The following is an 18,440-nucleotide window of genomic DNA, read 5'->3' as shown; positions in this document are numbered from 1 at the left end:
TTTGATTTAGTTCCCTATATATTTGAGAAATGAAAAGGGGCTCACATTCTAAAAAGGGAGATAGTGAGGGAGGGGAAAAGGAAGGAAGGAGGGAGAGTGACAGAGAGAAAAAAGAGAAAATCAATGACCAAGTTATAAGGTGGTGTAATGGATAAAGCACTGGGCCTGGAATCAGGAAGACCTGAGTTCAGATTTGACCACCTCAGATACTTCCTAGCTATGTGACCCTTGACAAGTCACTTAACCTTTGCTTGCCTCAGTTTCCCTTTCTGTAAAATGGGAATAATAACCAGGGTAGTTGTGAGGATCAAAAGAAATATTTGGAAAGTGCTCAGCTCATTGCCCAGCAGGTATTGTGTAAATGTTATTTATTATTATTATTATTATTATTGTTTTTATTAAAGAGAAGAATATGACTTATGAAAGTATCAGCCAATGAATTTATGGTATGTTAAAGGTGGAGTGACTTTCCTGGATTCTCAGAAGGGGGTGAGTGGGCAGTCCTCATCCCTGTCTAGAGTGCTCTATGTTCTAGACCATTTCCTTCCACCTTGAACTTTGATCTTTCTGTTCTCTGAAGGGATTCCCTGGAGTAGCTGGGCAACCAGGCATCCCTGGTAATCCTGGAAGTCCTGGTCTGACAGTGAGTATACCTTGTACCCACTCAAGTTACCTCTTACATGGACCTATAACTAGAAGTTCTGGTGCCTGGGGCAAAGTTGAAGGATGGTGGTGGTTCTGCAGTATCACTAGGTATTCCCCTGGGAGGAAGAGGGGTTTGTTCCAGTTGCTTGCATTCTTACTGGGTAGAGTTTCTCACATTGAAGGAAGTTGTGTGTTTGGGGAGGGGAAATGGCAGAGCATGGGGACCTCCTCTGTAAGGTCTATAAGTGACCAGAACGTTCTGGGATGATGGTAAGGAGGAGATTCATTCAGTGTCCTTGAGGTGAGTTTCATAGAAAACCTGGTTTGCTCATCCTTGTGGCTCAGCTCTGCTTATTCCATATCATGAAGACTGATCTTGGGTCTCTGTTTACAGGGTTCTCCTGGTCAGCCTGGCTTTCGAGGGGAAGCGGTAAGGAGCACTCTTCCCCCCCCCCCACCATTAACTCTCAATCCCTTGATGCCCTTGTAGCCTTCATCAGCTTATTACCTTTGTTTGATTCTTTATTTACTTTATTTACTCCTCTAAATTCGTATCCCACCTTTAAATGGGACCAGGGATTTGATATGATGGACATATGGGATGTAACTGAGGGGAGGGCCTAGTTGTTGTCAATTCAGGAAGGCTTCACGAAAGAAGAAGAGGTAGAAGAAGAGGGAGTTTTACTTTGAATTTTTCTTCTTTGATTTGGGGGAGCCATCTACTTCCTTTGATCCTCTCCCCATTTCTTTTTGCTCTACAGGGGGAACCAGGCCTGCCAGGGCAGAAGGGGGAGCCAGTAAGTAGTTCTGGGAAGGCTAGAAAGCAGTGCCTTTATGGGGGGGGGTTGGGGAGTAGTGGACACCAATCATGATCTCTCCTTACTGCTTACTCCTATAGGGCAAGCCTGGTTCTGTTATAGGAGCTGGGCAGCCAGGCAAGAAAGGGGAGCCAGGTGTCCAGGTAGGTTGGGGCTCTGGGACAGTAGTGGTGATGGATGGAAGAAGAGTGGACTGGAGCTTGGGAGGGACAAGAGGGAGTGATTCTTCAGTCCTGCCTCCCAATAACCTTGCTTCTCTTCTCCTCCTTCCCCATTAACCCTTAGGGACCTCCAGGGCCCCGAGGCTCAAATGGGAACCCAGGCTTGCCAGGACCTCCAGGACCATCGATAAAGGTGTCATCTTTGAACATTCCCCTCTCCCCAATTCCTTCCTACCTGCAAGTTACCTCTGTCTCTCTGCCCCCATGTATCCTAGTCCCTCTTGGTTTCCAGGATGGGGGGAGATGGAGAATAGGGGTCCTGAAACTTGTGAGGAAGGATTCAGAGGCTTGAGGGGTTTTGGAGAGAGGAATCGCTGGAGCAGGAGAGGTTCCAGGTAGTCACTCATGCTATCCTTTGCAGGGTAACAAGGGCGATAGAGGAGAGCCGGTAAGTGAATGGGGGAAGGTGGGGATGAAAGGACATTTAGAGAGATTTTGGAGAGCCTTCTACCTTTATTTCCCCCCTGACAGGATTCTCTTTTCCCAGGGCCTTCCTGGACCAGGTGGTGGAGGTGTTGGAGGGGGTCAGCCAGGGCTTCCAGTAAGTGGGGAGAGGAGTTGTCAAGATTTTAGTCCTGGGTGGAGGGAAGGGTTGAAGTGAGTTACTGGGGAGGGGGCTGTTTTCTCATGGATTTGGGGGCTTCAGAGTTTTGCCCACTTTTCCTTCCATGATACCTATATTATATAATTCATCTCCTCCCAGGGTCTCCAAGGAAATCCAGGTCCTATGGGTCCTCCTGGCCTTCCTGGGGAGAAAGGAGACAAGGTAAGGTGCGGGGGGAGGAGCTGGCTAAATATCCCTTAGGATAATTTTGGACTCAGGCTCTCCACTAACATCAAACCCTTCTCTACTTTGACTCCTGTGACTTCCTTCATGGAACCCCTCTCCAACATTCTGTGACCCATAAGTCAAAATTCAATCATCATTTAATAAGTAACGACTGTTGGGGATCCTTGTGTTAGTTACTAAGGGAGCTGAGAGAAGGTAGGAACCCCCAAAGAGCTCAGTCTAATAGCTGGAAAGGCATAAACATAAGTCATTGTAATCCCTAGAACATGGCAAATTTCATTGGAGAGATATGGTCCTGTAAGGGTTGGGGTGGGGCCTGAAAGGAAACTCAGCTCATCACTGACAGGGCAGAAAAGGCTTCCTGGGGGAGACAGCATTTGAATTGGGCTTTAAAGGATGGTCAGGAATTCACCTTATAGAGTCTGGGAACAGTTTGAGTAAAGACATAGGCTGGAAAAGGAGGTAGAACCAAATTCCAGAGTCTTGAATGCCAAACAGAGAGGTCTGAACTTTACCTAGTAGGTATCTTCACAGTTAAGTTGATTAAACTACTATTAAGCACCTAATGTATACAACACACTGCTAAAGGCTTGGGGAAGGTACAGGTCATTATGATGATAAGGTAAAAAGAACACATGAGTGGAGTAGTAACATCTGAGTTCAACTCCTGGTTCTGCTAGTTATTAGTTTAATGTTTTTAACTTATTACTTCTCATCTCTGAATCTCAACTTTCCTCTGATAAAATGAGAGGGTTAGCCTGGAGATTCCTAAGGGCTCTCGAATCTATGATGAGATAAGACCCTGTCCTGATAGAACTCACAGCCTAATGGGGATGGGATGGGAGTAGAGGGTCTGACCTTCTCTTACTTTCCTCTTTGACCTTTTCACTCACTCTTGGGTGTGTGTGTCTCCATTGACTAAACCTGAAATGAGGACTCTTCCCACCCCTCCATGTGTTGTTCTGGGAATCTCTCTTATCCATCCCAACCTATACACTTTGGTTCTCAGGGTGAAGATGGATCTCCAGGGCTCCCAGGTCTACTTGGAAACCCAGGAGATAGAGTGAGTGGCTCCTGAGAGGAATTGGGGAGGAAGATTGATCCCAAATTAGGGGGTATAGGGCCTGGTCAAGGTTTGGAAGAGGAGGGGTTGAAGATGGCGCTCCTTGGTTGGTATATTATGAGCTCAAGGACATAGTGTTGGGAAGGAATACGTTCTTCCTCTCTATTTCAGCTTGCCCTTGATCCACTAAATCTAACCCTCACTCCTTCTAGGGTCCTCGAGGACCACCAGGGGAACCTGGAAGCAAAGTGAGTATTGGAGGGAGCAATCAGGAGGTCACAACCCTTGGCTTTGACCTCTAATCTGTCAGTAACCCTGTGGGGAGACCAGTCTTAGAACTGGGGGGGGGGTCAGGGTGGAACTCGGTGGGGGGGTGATGGGGAAGAGGTGGACTAGGATGAGGACTAGGCCAAGGATATGAGATTGAGTCTAGAGGTTGATGCTTCCCTACCTGTTCACCCATAACCTCAGCTATTCTCTCTTCCAGGGAGACCCGGGTCAGCCAGGTTATTCAGGGGAGGTCGGAGAGAAGGTGAGTTCATATTATGGGTTGAAGGAATGGTTCTGGGAGACGGGCTGGACATGGTGGTGAGGAGCATCAGTGAGGAGACCCTGTGGGTGGTGAACCTGGAACTTCTCTGGATATATGAGCCCTGTGCTCTAGCTCTGGCCTTGGGAAATCTGAATGCCTCCTTTTCCCATTACTGAGTGTGTGACCTTGGCCAAATCCCTCTCATTCTGCTCTTCTAAATTGGGGAAATCAATTCTAATACTCCCTTCCTCACTGGGCTATTAAATGGAAGGTGCTATAAATATGAGTGTTGATTGACTACCTTTTTTTCTGTCATCAGGGTGATCGAGGCTTCCCAGGTCCCCCAGGACTGCAGGTAGGTCCCTTCTGAATTGCCCCATTCCATCTCCTGATACTCTGGTCTTTCTCCTCACTTCCCCGCCCCCTCCTGAAGCTTGGAAACTCTTCCCCAGGCCCTAGCCTCCCATGGGCTTCAAGAATTGTTGAAGGAATATCACCTGCTGAGGGGATCCCACTGTGGTACAGCAGAAAGGATCCTGAATGGGGAATCTTGAGACCTGGGTCCAAATTCTAGCTCTGTCTCTGACTTTCTATGTGAGCTGGATAGGTAGTGTGATATCATAGAAGGATTTAGATCAAAGACCTTGAATGTGTATGGAGGCGTGTAGGGGTTGGAAATAGGGTATCTTGGATAAGTCACTTCCCTCCCTCAAGTAGAGTGCTGTTAGACTTAGATCTCTAAAGTTTCTTCTGGTACCAAGACCTCTAACTTCCAACCCTTTTCCTCTTTCTGGCCCTATGTTGATGGGGAGCTCTGGCCCCAGATTCTTCTGCAGATGATGGGGTTAGAACCAGCTTATACCTCCAGAACTCTCAATACCTCTCAGCCCTCCTTTCTAATCCCTGCATGATCTTCTTGCTCCTCAACACACTTCCCTGTTGTCCTGAACCCCACCCCTTGTTCCTTTTATTACCCTCATTGTCCCAAAATATCTCAACTTTGAGAATGTTTTTTACCCCCACTTCCCCATGCCTACCACATCTCACAATTAGATCATAGTCCCAGAGAGGGATCCTTTCATTTTCCTCCAGATGTATCCTTGTAGGGGGAGGGGGGGCTTTCTCCTTCTGAGAACATGAGGAGACATGGACCATCTTGAATGTGTCCATGGAATGCACTCCCAACATCTTAAAAGAATCCTCCAAAGAGGAGACCATGCATGATGATGATGAGACACGTGGGCAAGAATGTCTTGGGAGGACTCTGAGCAGAACTCCTAGACAGACAAATTTGAGAAGATAGAATTGAAGAGTAGAGAGATTCTGGGAGCTAAAGGTCCTGGAATGCTTGAGAAGATGAAGAGCTTAGAAAACATTTGAAAAGGAGGAGTTTGTGAACACATAATTACCTTCCCTGCCCATCATTGACTGAAGCCCTAGGGGGATGTTGGGGTGTCCTGGGAGGAAGTCATCCCTCCTTAGTGTCTCTTGTCTCTCAACAGGGAGAGCCTGGTTTGTCAGGGAGACCTGGGGCTGAGGGCCAAGAGGTGAGTATGAAGAATGAGTGGGAAGAGACTGAAAGGGATGGGGGAAGTTTGGAAGGGAAGAGGAAGTTGGGAGATGGGGGCTGGATTTCCTTTTCTTCCTCCTTACCCTGAGCTGCTCTGTCACTTCACAGGGACCCCCAGGACCAACTGGTCGAAGAGGAGAGAAGGTAACTCAGAACTCAAACCAGGCTAAGTCCCACAAGGCTGCCCCTTAGGCATTGAGCCCCCATTCCCCCTTAGGCAGTGATCCACCTTCTATTCCCCCCCACCAAATCTTTAAAATATTGGGGAATATGGACCAGTTGGAAGTCTTGGGTTCCTGTATTACTTGTACCTTAGTTTCCCTGTATGGATATGGGAAGGGCCCATATCCCAGTGGACTCTCATTTTCATCTGTGCCCCTTTTCAGGGAGAACCTGGAGAACCTGGCAAACCTGGGCAGATCATAGTGAGTAATGGTACTGGGTTTGGGAGATGGGAACTTTGAGGGTAGGATAATAATTCCCTTCCTCAGGCATACCCCCCTTAAAGAAAAGAATGTATTTTCCCCAAACTCCACCCCTTCATCCCCTGGAAATTCAACATTCCTTGGGAATTGGTATGTCCTGAAAGGTCCCTAATTTCTCTTTGATTTCCAGGGATCTGATGGTGCTGGAGTAAAAGGAGAGAAGGTATAGGAGGGTCTGGGGCCTTTGGGAGCTTTTGGGTCAGAAGGATTCTGGATTTGGAGAGGTTGCAGATCTAAGAGAGGATGTTTGGAACAATGAAAATAATAAAGGGAGCTCGAGGGTGGGTTCAGCGCCACAAGGAGTTATGTTAGGGGCTCTATGGGGTGTTTGGGAACCATGAGGGAATTTTGGGGCAGGAGGTGATTGGGGAATACAAGTTGATCTAACATATCTATCATCTGCAGGGGAATTTGGGACCAGAAGGACCCAGGGGAGCCCCAGGACCCAAAGGGGACCGGGTAAGTAGGTGGAGGGAAGAAGGAATTTGGAAGATGATGTCATGGATCACATGGATTTCTCCAACCCACCTCTGCCCTCTATCCTTTTTCATTTAGGGTCCACCTGGAGTTGGTATCCCTGGGGATCCTGGCCCCAAAGGGGAACTTGGAGATCGAGTAAGTGAATGGGAGGATGAGGAGCTATGGGCAGAAGGGGAAAAAGAGGATTCCCAAGGAGACTTCAATGCTCACACCCCACCTTTGTTTCTCCCCACCTCCATAGGGTGCCATTGGTCTCACAGGCAGAGCTGGACCCAAGGTGAGTGTACATGCCTATGCCTGTGACTGTGGCTATTCAAAAGATATTTAGTAAGTGCCTACTGTGTGCAAAATATCCATTGTTTGTGTGTGTATGTGACTATCTGTCTGAGCTTCTCAGGCTTTAGATTTCTAACTCCAGCCTTGTCCACAGGGTGATGTTGGGACTCCTGGAGAGAAAGGGGAGCCTGGACGAGCAGGACCTCCAGGACCCATTGGCCCTCGAGGGAGAGATGTAAGAGGGAGGGAATGACTGTAAGGAGGTGATGGTTGTATGGATCAGAGGGAGAGGGGAACTAGGAATTGGAAGAATGGCAATGTTGGAGGTGGGCTGGATGGAAAAATGCATATAGCAATGTAGTCAGCAAAGAGGGTGAGGGGAGGGACAAGAGAAAGTGAAACATGATCAAGGAAGAATTTATTGTCTTCTCCAACAGGGAGAACCTGGAGACAAGGGAGATGAGGGCCCTGTGGTAAGATGGCTCCCGGTGACTGACCCAGTTTTCTCTTCCCACCTCTCACCCCTGACTGACCAAAGGGCTCTTCATTCAGTGATGATCTCTAGTCTCTCAATCCCAAATTTTTGTTACAAAAGAAACCAGTCTTAGGCCTGGAAAACATCTTCTCAATGTCACTTTGTCTTTTTCTCTGTCTCTAATCACAAGCAAGAAAAAGGTGGGATGGGGTTCCTTGTCTCATCTCCACAAACTCTGAGGCCACAAGACAGAAGCATAGGCCCCTGCCTATTCTCCTCTACCTCTGTTTCTCTAGATCTCTGTGTCTTTCTGTTAATCTCTCTCTCTCTCTCTCTCTCTCTCTCTCTCTCTCTCTCTCTCTCTCTCTTTCTTCCTTTCTTTTTCTTTCTTTTTTCCATATCTCTGTCTGTTTTCTCTATCTGGATCAACCTCTTTCTACATTTGTCTCTGTCTCAATATCTATAATTCTGTGTTTTTGTTTCCAGGGTGAGACAGGTCTTCCTGGAAAGGCTGGAGAGCGTGGTCTTCGGGTAAGTACTACTTTCCCAACCTTGACATTTCCACTATTATGTCAGGTCAAGAACTGGTATAAATGTGGGGGGAAGCAGAAAGTCTTTCCTGGAATTTGAGATTTTAGAAAGGAGGGCAGGATTCTCTTGGAGGTGAGTATGAGAGAATTTCATTCTTGGGATATGTCTCAGCCTTGAGTCTTAGTGAAGGAGGTTCTCTGAGCCCTGTTCCTTTATATCTATCCAGGGACCTCCAGGCATTCGGGGCATACAAGGTGAGAAGGGAGACCAAGGTGACCCTGGAGAGGATGGACGAAATGTAAGTCTCCCCTCACAACCTTCACCATCTCACATTTTATTCCATCATGTTCCCCACCTTCTAAAATTCTCCCCTTTGCTCCATTATGACTCCTCACTCCTCTGTTCACTCTTTTGACTCTTGACCCTTTCAACCAGGGCAGTCCAGGACCAATGGGTTTCAAAGGTGAACGAGGAGAACCAGTGAGTGATCTTCTCCTGGGGTATATGTGTCTGAATTTGGGATCTGAAGTGCTGGTGATTGGGATAGGAATTAGGGTCTCTTATGAGTGGTGACCTCTCATCCTCTGTGATGAGGAATATGCAGGAGGGAATTGAGGGGAGAACTGCGGTCATATCTGAAGGTTGAGGTAAAACAACCCAGACAGTGCCCCCAAGAATTCCCAGGGCCCTGTTGGGGATGATACCTTTCCCTGATCTCTCTGACCCTAATTGATTACTTCCATAGGGGCCACCAGGACCCCCTGGGAGACTGGTAAGTTGAGAATTTGTATGTTCGCCATAGACTTTCTTTATGTCTCTCTGATATGTCCTTCCTATGTTTTTGTAACATTAAAATTAGTAAATTTTAATTAGCAAAATTGTAATTTCAAATTAAAATTAGTAAAAATGTTAATTTCAGTGAGCAAACATTTATTTTCTCTCTCTTCCATCTGTTAGTAGATCTGTGAATTAGTCTAACTTCTGGAAAGCAATCAGTCACAATAACCCCAAAAGTGTATAAATTGCTTACCTTCTGACCCATCAGTACCTCCCTAGGTTTCCCCTAGGCAGCCACTGTGTGACCCCACATCTCCTTGTATCCCCCCAAGAGCCTTTCCATGTCAAAGACACCTCTTATTTCCCCTTCCATGTGCCCTCACTCCCTTGTGTCCTAGGTCTCTCCCAGGCCTTTTCCACTTCTGTCCCACTTTTCTCTTTTTGCCTCTAGGTGGATCCAGGGACTGGAATTCCAGGGGTTGGAGAGAAAGGAGCAAAGGTACTAGGAACCTGGTGTATATGTGTGTGTGGTATGGAAGGGAGGGGTCTGGGAGGACCCTAGAGGGCCTATGCCCTTAGGCACCAAGGAGGGATCTACTCCCTCCCTACAATTTCAGCTCCAGCTCCAGTTACTGCTGATTATAGGGCTGGTAGTGTAAGGTAGACCACCCCCACATCAATGCTTCTCTTGATTCAGGGGGAGCCTGGTGATCCTGGAGAGGATGGACCTCGGGGCTCCAAGGGTGATGCTGGACTCCCAGGAGCTCCTGGGGAGAGGGTCTGTATCAGGGAGATCCCTGGAGGAGGGGGAGAGTGGATATTGGGACTCTTTGGACTATCTCCTGATCTCATAGAGGTCAATCAGCAAGGAAGCATTCATTAAGCACTTACTGTATAAATGCTGGGAATACAAAGCCAGGCAAGAACATGGTTCCTACCTTCAAGGGACTTAAACACCAATGGAAGAGATAGCATGTAAATGCCTATGTACACAAAAGATATATTCAGGGTAAGCAGGAGGCAGACTCAGAGGGAAGGCACTCGCAGAGGGGGACCGAGGCCTCCCAGTTTAGATGGAATTTGAACTGGGTCTTGAAGGAAACCCAAAAAGCCGGGAGTTGGAAGTGAGGATGAAGTCTTGTAAGATAGAGGGGAACACACGGTCGCAGAGTTAAGGGGGGACTGAGGCCTCCTCTTGAGTAGGCCTCTGCCTTTCTGCCACACAGGGGACTGAAGGTTTGCGAGGTCCCCCTGGATCCCGGGTGAGTACATACTCCTCATCCCCATCTTTCTTCCTTGCTCTATCTCTTCCTTAATGTTCATTCTTTCTGACTGGTTGGTCCCTTGTGCTTGTTCTGTCCAGGGAGATTCAGGTGACCGGGGCCCTGCTGGGGAGAAGGTGAGGAGAACTATGCTGGAAGCAAGGGGATGGTGGGGACTGGGGTGGAGAGAGAGAGGATACACACTCATGCTCATATGTCTACTCTTGAGGGGGAAGGATGGGGGCATGACTATTTGGGTGGGTTGTCCCACAGTGCTCTTTTATTTCCCCAGGGTGAGCGGGGAACCCCTGGTTCTGATGGTCGGAATGGACTGGACGGGAAGCCAGGAGCAATAGGACCCCCTGGACTGAGGGTGAGTCTGAGCCATTGGGGGGACATGAGCTTGAGATCCCTGTCAGATTTGGACCTTTATCCCATCCTTTCAAAGACCTTCTAGCTCCACTCTGTCTTGAGGTGTCCTGAGGTTGGGCTTCTGGACCCACTCTGCTTCAGTTAGTAAGCTTCATCTTAGCTCATCCCATACTTTATGGAGAAAATGGAGGGTAGGGTGTAAGAGAACCTAGAAGCCCATTTCAAAGAGATCCCAGACCAGTATCTAATCTCTTAAGGGGGATTCTCCTCATCTCCATAGGGTTACTATGCCCACATAGTAACCTTGAACTTGTTTGAACATTCTGGCCACATGGTGCAAGGACCCTCTGGTTACTGACTGAGCCTATTGTCCATGGGCACAGTAACCCAGGACAATAATACAGTAACTGACCTCCACCTTTCTCTCCCCAGGGTGATACTGGCAAAACTGGGGAGCCTGGAAGAGATGTGAGTTTAGCCCTAGGACCAGGATACTGGCCATGACTTTACCCCATCCCCACCCCATGGGTCACTTTAGGAACCCCTGGGAGAGGAGGGAAGAAGGAAGAGAGGAGCCAGAAACATCAGGGGTGTGGGAGATGAGGAAAGTCTCTATTGGGTCTGGGGGAGTGGTGGTGCTCTCTCCTTTTGGTGTGTGTTTGGGTGGGGATGGTGGTCTTTTCTCTGGGGGAAGCCTCTGACATGTCCTTGAATGAGGTTATCCCATGAGGGTTTGGGAAAGGGGATGTTCTCTCTCTCTCTCTCTTGCCACATTAACATGCAGGGACTGTTTTAGGGACTCCCTGGCCTGAGAGGAGAACAGGGACCCCCTGGACCTCCTGGTCTTCCGGGAGTGACTGTAAGTATCTATGACTTGAGATAACTTATCCTCTTCCTGTTCCATCTGATGCTGGAGTCCTTCCATTCCCTCCACCTACTGAGGCCTAATCTTAGAATTTTTAAGCCTAAAGGGGTGGCTATTAAGGATTGTAACTCTGACCCTATTCCATGAGGGACTCCTAACCTTAATCTCCAATGTTTTCTGGCTCCACTCTGACAGGGGAAGCCTGGAGATGATGGCAAACCAGGGCTGAATGGAAAAAATGTGAGTCTGAGGTGATTTTGGGAGGAGGTACCCCAGACCTAGAATGGGTCATTATCATACAATATCACGTCCAGATGGTCATACTAGACAAACGGTCATACTAGACAAATGGTCAGATGGACTCATGCTGTCATCTCAATCACCACAGATGAGTCACAGAATAACATGACCACAGGTCCCTTCGGGGTGGGGGGAACTACATACTCTGGACTGATGCTGCATCTTCTTCCTCTACTCAGGGAGAACCTGGGGACCCTGGAGAAGATGGAAGGAAGGTAAAGAGCTCCTCGTGGCCCACCACCTAGACCCAGCCCAGATAATTCCCTTCCTTCCACCCCCTTATCCACTCAGGGGAATCTGGGTCTGGGGACAACTGGTCTGAGGTGTTTGTTTCTGTTAGGGTGACAAAGGTGAAGCTGGAGCTCCTGGAAGAGACGTAAGTTACCCTTCCTTTGAGTTCCTCCTAAGTCTTTTCCCTCCAGTTTCTCAGTCCATGACCTCTTGACCACCTCTCATCCCAGGCCACTTTGGCCTCTTTCCTGGGACTCTCAGTGTCTCTTAAGTAGGGCCTTTTGGGCTCCATCATTTCTTGGGTTCAGGAGGTTTGGAGTCCTTGAGAATACAGGGAACTGTCAGTGACATGTGCTTTGTTTTCTCCAGGGTCGGGATGGTTCCAAAGGTGATCGTGGGGATGTAGGAAACCCAGGACTACAGGGTCCCCCCGGACTCCCTGGCCCAGTTGGCCCCCCAGGCCAGGTACTTGCTCTGTCTATACATGGACATATTCTAGGTGTTGAGTAAAAGATGGACCACATAGGGAAGCCGAGTTTAGAGAGGAGTCCAGGAACCCGACTCCCTTCCTGAGACCTGGAAGCTCTGTCTCTGGTGGCAGTGGGGGCAGGAAGGGAAGGGTATAAAAGAAACCCTCTAAGATTCAGTTTCTCATGTGTCTTAGGGTTTTCCAGGTGTTGCTGGGATTTCAGGACCCAAGGTAAGTTTCTTGGGAAGGTGAGAAAGAGAATGTATTACCTGAATGGGAAAGGCATCTCGGAGACTGACCCCTTCTCTCCTTTCCCCTTTCTCCTATAATTCTCCATTGGTTAAATTGACACCCCTCTTTCCCCTCCCAACTTTATTCTCAGGGTGACAGAGGAGAAGCAGGAGCCAGAGGTGAACAGGTGAAATTCCTTCTTCTTTTCTTGCACACTCTGTCTCTTCCCTGCCCTCTTTGGAGCTTTCTTTCCCCTCCAGATGGACTGACCCCTGCCTCTCTCATGAACCTCCTGTCTGGAGCCCAGTCTCTCATGAGAAACCTGGCATCCATGCAGATAAAATATGAAAGGAATATCCACACCTCCTTCTATCTTACATAGATAAACACATGTGACCACACACACATGTATACATGCATGCACATCCAGAGTCCCATCACCCTACGTGGTCCCAGAGAGTACTCTCTAGGTCTGGCCATATACACACCTGGTCTTACCTACCCACATGGCCCACTATGTCATTGTAGGCCTCCATATACATATATATATATATATATATATATATATATATATATATATATATATAATACACACAATTACCTTCCATGTGGCCTCCATATATACACAATTACCATGTGAATGTCTATATTTTTCCACTTAGCTTCATAGGAAAGGGGGAGGAGGGGGAGATTTCTGGGAAAGGAAGGAGGTACCCACATCCTCCTGGTCTCTGGACATCTAGACCTAGGTCTCATAGTGACTTCTTGCTTGAATCCATCATGCCAGGGAAGTACTTATAATAGCCACCACTGCTGAGACCCTCTCACCCCATTTTGTTTGGAGCAGAAAAGGGGAATTGGGAAAAAAAATCAAGCAGATGGGACCATCACTTATCTCACTTTCCCCCTTTCTTAGGGACTCCCTGGAGAGCGTGGCTTGAAAGGGGAATCAGGCTCTGTGACAGTAAGTGAGACACTAGAAGGGAAAATGGTTGATGTGTGAACAGGGAGCCTGAGGAAGTGAGATGATATGGAATCCTAACCCCTCATCTTCTGTGTCCCCCTCAGAACATAGAACAATCCCTGGAATCCCTTGGTCTCAAGGTAAGATGTTGGGAAAGTTGGGGGGGGGTGGAAATTGAGAGGAGAGGGAGTAACCATAGGATGGATAGACAGTAGACATCCATAGGAGGTAGCACAAATGGGAGTGAACACCTGGAGGTGGAGGATAGGGTCCTTTAGGGGTGTAAGTGGCATTGGAGATATCTGGGTACAGGTAAGATGAGAGAAGTTTCCTTGCAGGGCAGGACAGGGCAATTCTCTGGTGAGAGAACAAAGACTATGGGAGCAGTACATACTCCAGGCCCCTGGGGACAGTACTGTACTTCTCATTTAATCCCTGACTGATCCCTTCACTCCTTCCAAGGTGTCTGCACTTCGCCAAATTGTGAAGGACAGCTCAGAGGGCTTCCTTGGCATCTCTGACCGATTCCGAGGCTACAAAGGGGAGCCTGGAGAACGTGGGCCAGTGGGCAAGGAGGCAAGTGAGAGAGTTGAGAATGATGATGATGGGAAAGGGCAATGTGATTTAATTAGAAGGGAATGAAATTTTTGGGGAGCAATTGGGGTTTAAATATCTTGTTCAAGGTCACACAGTAAGTGTCTGCATTCAGATTTGAACTCAGGTTCTCCTGAGTTTGGGGCTGGTACTCTTCTACTGTGCTACCTGATTCTCTTAGGGCCATTGAATTTAAAGTTAAAAATCCCAAAGTTTGAGTTCCAGTTTTATGAGAGTAAATGATTTTTGATTTCTTTGGGCTTCTCCTCATCTATAAAATGAGGGCATTGGACTTTGATTTCTAAGGTCCTTTCTCGTGCTACAATCAGTGGTCCACTATCAAAAGGGATCAGTGATTTAGACCTTTTCAGGAGTGTGACTAATGTAGCCACAGCCACTGGGGATTTAGTTTTGTTGAATGTTCTTACAAGGGATTCTGGAGTACCTGGAGAGCTCATGGAGTCATCCTCCTTCCTTAGGGACCTGTTGGTTTGACTGGAGAGCGAGGACCGAAAGGAGACAGAGGAGACACGGGTCCCCCAGGACCTCCAGGCCATGGCCTTATAGAGAGAGGACTCCCTGGCCCCCCTGGTCAGCCTGGGGAACCAGGCAAACCTGGTATACCTGGGCTCCCAGGTCGAGCTGGAGAGCTGGGTGAGGTGGGACGGCCAGGGGAGAGGGTGAGTATGAGGGACAAGGAAGAGGGAGGTGAAGAGGATGGTGTCTCTCCTGATAGGGTAGGGAGGGAGCAAGAACAGGTTAGAGAGGAGGGGAGGGGGGAGAGTAGATGTCCTGACACAGCTCAACATTGCTTTGAGAGGTTAAGGATGTCCATATTGAAGTGGGGAATGAGAGGAGGATGAATGAGGGCATGGGGGTAGGGGAAGCGAGATTGCCTGATATTGTGAGGGATGAGACCAAGGACTGGAAGGATGGGAAGGGAAGAGCTAATCCCCACAATACTATTTGCTTTTTCAGGGTGAACGAGGAGAGAAGGGGGAACGTGGTGAACAGGTAAGTAGGGTGGAGCCTCTAAAGAACCCAAGTGGCTTCCTAGGAACTCCTACCATGAGACAGGATGATGGATTGACTCTTTTTCATCTCATCCACAGGGCAGAGATGGGTTACCAGGTCCTCCTGGACCCCCTGGGCCAAAGGTGAGGCACCCCCCTCGATGTCCTCTGATGTCCTTACAGTCCTGCTGACCCTACCTCCTAAGGGCTCCATTTAAGAGAAAGACCCCTAGACTTTTCCCCTTGACCCCTAGGGCTGAGGGAGTCACAAAGTCTGAATTCTGTTTCTGGTTATGCTTTATAGCACCTTTATTACCTTGAGTTTATCCAAAATGCAGTGTTGCCAATGTTCCTTCCAGCTCTCAATCCTATTACAAGTCTCTTACAATGAGAAATGTGGTCTGTGACCCCTGGACTACTGTCAATGCTTGCCCCCAATATGACTGAGTGATCATGAGTTTCTGTTGAGGGTACCTTAGCCCGGTGCTCCTAGACTCTACCAAACATCAGGTAGAAATGCCATGTATTAATTAACTTTTAGACACTTTTAATTGGGGGCATTGATGATTTTACCCATTCTGTAAATTAAAGACCCTTACTGCATGGGGTTGTCTATATAGGCTATCCTGTTGGTGACTGCCTCTCACTCCCGTTCTCATTTATGTCTCCCCACCTCATTTCCTCACTTTCTAGGTTGAGGTGGATGGAACAATATCTGGAGTCCCTGGAGATCCTGGTATCCCTGGGCTTAGGGGAGCTAAGGTCAGTCTGGGCAGGGAGTGTTGGTAATCAGCTCCAGTTGGGAGTCCCTCATTACCTTTCACAATTTCACAGCTATCTTTCCTAAACTGTTGTTTACAGGGGACATAGCAAATCTGAGTCTCCTTCCTTCTGCCTTCCTCCTTCCCCGTCCCCACTTCTCTTCCCTGGGAGCAAAACCCAGCCTCACAGTGCCCGCTCCCCCAGTATGATGTAGTGAAAAGAAAATTCAGAACTTGGGTCAAATCCCAGATCTTTCATTTATTAGGTGTGTCTCTATGGTCAAGGCATTTTTTCTCTCCGATAAGTGGAATGGATGGGAATACTTGTACACTGGATTGTTATGGGGAAAATACTTTGCAAAGCTTAAGTACAATTGATATTTGTGCTATTAAACACCTCCCTAAAATGAGTTCCCATATGAGAATATAAAAAGAGGATTTCATATAAAACCACAAATCTCAATTTTATACTGCTTGATTCCTAAAAGAAATATATAGTAAATTCAGTGTGTAGCTTTTCAAACTGCTTTGTGTTTCTGTGGTCATTTGTGCATTTAAAATATTTCAATAGCCCTTTTTCTTTGACATCACTTTTGCAACTTTCCCTGCTTAAAAACAGAGAGGCAAAATCCTCTTTTTAGCAAATAAGCAAATCCACACAGTGGCCATATCCAAAATTATCTTCCTCTGTACCTTAAGATACAATTGGAATGGGATCTTTTTTTGTCCTTCTCATCTTCCTCCTCCATTTTGCCCTTCTTCTCTTCACGTCATTGTCCTGAGGATGAATTGGCTAGACATTTGATAAGGGCTGACAGGATATGGTAGAGTATGGGTGCCAGATCGTCAAGATATCTGATGCACAGACTTCTTTTCCCCCTGTTAGGGTGAGCCAGGCAGAGATGGCGATCGAGGCCCCAAAGGAGACAAGGTGAGAGCTGCTCTTGGGGTCCCTTCAACAACTGAGGGGGCTCCTTTGTCCTGGCCTCAAAGTAGCTTCTCTGGTTCTGTGGGTTTTGGGGAGATGGTTTATTTTCTTCTTGAGAGACTATGGAGACCCTCCCCTCCCCAAAAAGGGATCCAGTCTTCCTGGTCATCACAGAGCTTGTCAGTATGTGATAAATAATACCCTTGGGGCTCCTCCTTGAAGGATGGGGCTCCTGCCTTGAAGGCACCCTGGCCTGGAGCTGAGGCTGTCAAGGCTTAGTGCCTGATGTCCAAATTGCAGGGAGATAATGGAGCCAAGGGTGACCGTGGAGAGGTTGGAGAGAAGGGCCGAGATGGCAGTCCGGTGAGCACTCCCTGTATTCTTCGGTCTGTGTGGATCCTTCCTTGGGCCTTCTTTGGGACAAATGCATGAGAGCATCCAGGACTGTATCTGGGGACCATATGGGGAGGAGTGCAAGGGTACATGGAACATTAGGTGGGAAACTGAGTCAATGGACTGTGTGGCTGACATATAACATAGGCCCTCCACACTGTGTGGTTGGACCCTGTGCATGTGGAAACACACAGGACCATGTATGTATATACTACTATGTGCAGAAGGTCATATGGGGGGACTTGTATGTAAGCTAATCTCTTTGTGTGTCTGTGGGGACTATGTAGGAGAAACAATAATGTTCATCTAGTGAATTCACTTGTGAGAATAGGGACTACATGGGGCCATGTGTTCAGGGACCTTATTAGCCAGGGGCTAACTCTACCTTGGACTCTGGGGCGGCAAAGGTGGAGGCGGACATGGCAATATCCATTTTTAAGATACCCCAATCCTGTCCATGGTCCATGACCTGGAACTTGGAGGTTGGGGGAAGTAGAATCCTTCTCTGACCTCTTCAGAGCTAATATTATTCTCTCTAGGGTCCTTCTGGAGAACGGGGTCCATCAGGGCTAGAAGGAAAGCCGGTGAGTGGGGACCTGGTGATAAGAGGGTAGATCAGGTCTCAGTTCTAGGGTAATGCCCCATGAGCTCTTGACAGTGGAGTGGGGAAGAATTTTGTTCCCTTGCCAAACTCTGGGCTCCCCATCAACAAGCTTTGAGATCTGCCAAGTCAGGTGGATCTAGGGGCAATTTAATAGTCAGCTTTTGGAATATCTGCTCCTGGTTTTCCTTCATTACAGATGGGATAGGGGTGGAAGAAAGTGGCCAAGGGAGGATTATCTTTATATTCTTTGATTATAAATCATGGGATTATCAATTATAGATTGAGAACTAGAAGGGACCTTAGCAATCATCAAGACCAAGAACCTTAATTTACAGATGAAGAAACTGAAGCCCAGAGAATTTAAGGGTTTCAGGGTGACAAGGCTAGTAAATGTCTTAGGCAGGATTTGACTCAGGTCTTCCCCTGACTTTACACCCAATGCTGTCTCCACTGTCTCTCAAGGGGAGTCTTACTGAAAGATCTAGGGGCTACTTCCACCCTCAGCCTTAGCCACCCAGACCTTACTCACAATTCCAAAGATCTGTGGCTACAGCCATTGTTGACTTCTACTGAAGAGTCATTGATCAGTCTTCCTCAACCTTTATGGGCTTATCTCATCCATTTTCCATCCAGGGTCCTCCGGGTACAAGAGGAGCCCCAGGTCCAGCAGTGAGTAACCCCCTTATCCTGATCTTCGTTTTCCAGAGGACCCCTACACCTCCAGGGGACTCCTCTGCTCTCTCACCCTGGGTACCCAATGACTCCCCCCATGTTCCCTAGTGTCTTTTGT

The 18,440-nt window shown here is 47.9% G+C and overlaps 1 protein-coding gene across 1 annotated transcript in view; it reads left to right on the top strand.

Annotated features, from left to right (window-relative positions):
* The window catches only part of COL7A1 (collagen type VII alpha 1 chain), a 56,180-nt gene that overhangs the window by 20,751 nt on the left and 16,989 nt on the right, over nucleotides 1-18,440 (top strand). The window contains exons 33-81 of the mRNA XM_074197865.1: nucleotides 581-643; nucleotides 1,040-1,075; nucleotides 1,407-1,442; nucleotides 1,544-1,606; nucleotides 1,749-1,817; nucleotides 2,046-2,072; nucleotides 2,172-2,225; nucleotides 2,388-2,450; nucleotides 3,484-3,537; nucleotides 3,750-3,785; nucleotides 4,025-4,069; nucleotides 4,389-4,424; nucleotides 5,572-5,616; nucleotides 5,748-5,783; nucleotides 6,026-6,064; nucleotides 6,255-6,287; nucleotides 6,530-6,583; nucleotides 6,680-6,739; nucleotides 6,846-6,881; nucleotides 7,035-7,115; nucleotides 7,318-7,353; nucleotides 7,842-7,886; nucleotides 8,113-8,184; nucleotides 8,322-8,366; nucleotides 8,632-8,658; nucleotides 9,115-9,162; nucleotides 9,361-9,441; nucleotides 9,890-9,925; nucleotides 10,027-10,062; nucleotides 10,218-10,298; nucleotides 10,730-10,765; nucleotides 11,094-11,156; nucleotides 11,358-11,402; nucleotides 11,642-11,677; nucleotides 11,803-11,838; nucleotides 12,063-12,158; nucleotides 12,358-12,393; nucleotides 12,545-12,580; nucleotides 13,310-13,357; nucleotides 13,462-13,497; nucleotides 13,820-13,933; nucleotides 14,431-14,631; nucleotides 14,930-14,965; nucleotides 15,064-15,108; nucleotides 15,658-15,726; nucleotides 16,612-16,656; nucleotides 16,954-17,016; nucleotides 17,586-17,630; nucleotides 18,284-18,319. Of these exons, the coding sequence (XP_074053966.1) occupies nucleotides 581-643; nucleotides 1,040-1,075; nucleotides 1,407-1,442; nucleotides 1,544-1,606; nucleotides 1,749-1,817; nucleotides 2,046-2,072; nucleotides 2,172-2,225; nucleotides 2,388-2,450; nucleotides 3,484-3,537; nucleotides 3,750-3,785; nucleotides 4,025-4,069; nucleotides 4,389-4,424; nucleotides 5,572-5,616; nucleotides 5,748-5,783; nucleotides 6,026-6,064; nucleotides 6,255-6,287; nucleotides 6,530-6,583; nucleotides 6,680-6,739; nucleotides 6,846-6,881; nucleotides 7,035-7,115; nucleotides 7,318-7,353; nucleotides 7,842-7,886; nucleotides 8,113-8,184; nucleotides 8,322-8,366; nucleotides 8,632-8,658; nucleotides 9,115-9,162; nucleotides 9,361-9,441; nucleotides 9,890-9,925; nucleotides 10,027-10,062; nucleotides 10,218-10,298; nucleotides 10,730-10,765; nucleotides 11,094-11,156; nucleotides 11,358-11,402; nucleotides 11,642-11,677; nucleotides 11,803-11,838; nucleotides 12,063-12,158; nucleotides 12,358-12,393; nucleotides 12,545-12,580; nucleotides 13,310-13,357; nucleotides 13,462-13,497; nucleotides 13,820-13,933; nucleotides 14,431-14,631; nucleotides 14,930-14,965; nucleotides 15,064-15,108; nucleotides 15,658-15,726; nucleotides 16,612-16,656; nucleotides 16,954-17,016; nucleotides 17,586-17,630; nucleotides 18,284-18,319 (2,595 nt within the window). The remainder of the gene's footprint in view (nucleotides 1-580; nucleotides 644-1,039; nucleotides 1,076-1,406; nucleotides 1,443-1,543; nucleotides 1,607-1,748; nucleotides 1,818-2,045; nucleotides 2,073-2,171; nucleotides 2,226-2,387; nucleotides 2,451-3,483; nucleotides 3,538-3,749; nucleotides 3,786-4,024; nucleotides 4,070-4,388; nucleotides 4,425-5,571; nucleotides 5,617-5,747; nucleotides 5,784-6,025; nucleotides 6,065-6,254; nucleotides 6,288-6,529; nucleotides 6,584-6,679; nucleotides 6,740-6,845; nucleotides 6,882-7,034; nucleotides 7,116-7,317; nucleotides 7,354-7,841; nucleotides 7,887-8,112; nucleotides 8,185-8,321; nucleotides 8,367-8,631; nucleotides 8,659-9,114; nucleotides 9,163-9,360; nucleotides 9,442-9,889; nucleotides 9,926-10,026; nucleotides 10,063-10,217; nucleotides 10,299-10,729; nucleotides 10,766-11,093; nucleotides 11,157-11,357; nucleotides 11,403-11,641; nucleotides 11,678-11,802; nucleotides 11,839-12,062; nucleotides 12,159-12,357; nucleotides 12,394-12,544; nucleotides 12,581-13,309; nucleotides 13,358-13,461; nucleotides 13,498-13,819; nucleotides 13,934-14,430; nucleotides 14,632-14,929; nucleotides 14,966-15,063; nucleotides 15,109-15,657; nucleotides 15,727-16,611; nucleotides 16,657-16,953; nucleotides 17,017-17,585; nucleotides 17,631-18,283; nucleotides 18,320-18,440) is intronic.

Source organism: Macrotis lagotis, chromosome 8, assembly GCF_037893015.1.
Source record: "Macrotis lagotis isolate mMagLag1 chromosome 8, bilby.v1.9.chrom.fasta, whole genome shotgun sequence".
In the NCBI taxonomy this organism is placed as follows: domain Eukaryota; kingdom Metazoa; phylum Chordata; class Mammalia; order Peramelemorphia; family Peramelidae; genus Macrotis; species Macrotis lagotis.
The sequence above is the reverse complement of the archived record's forward strand: the minus strand, read 5'-3'. Positions and strand labels throughout refer to the sequence as shown.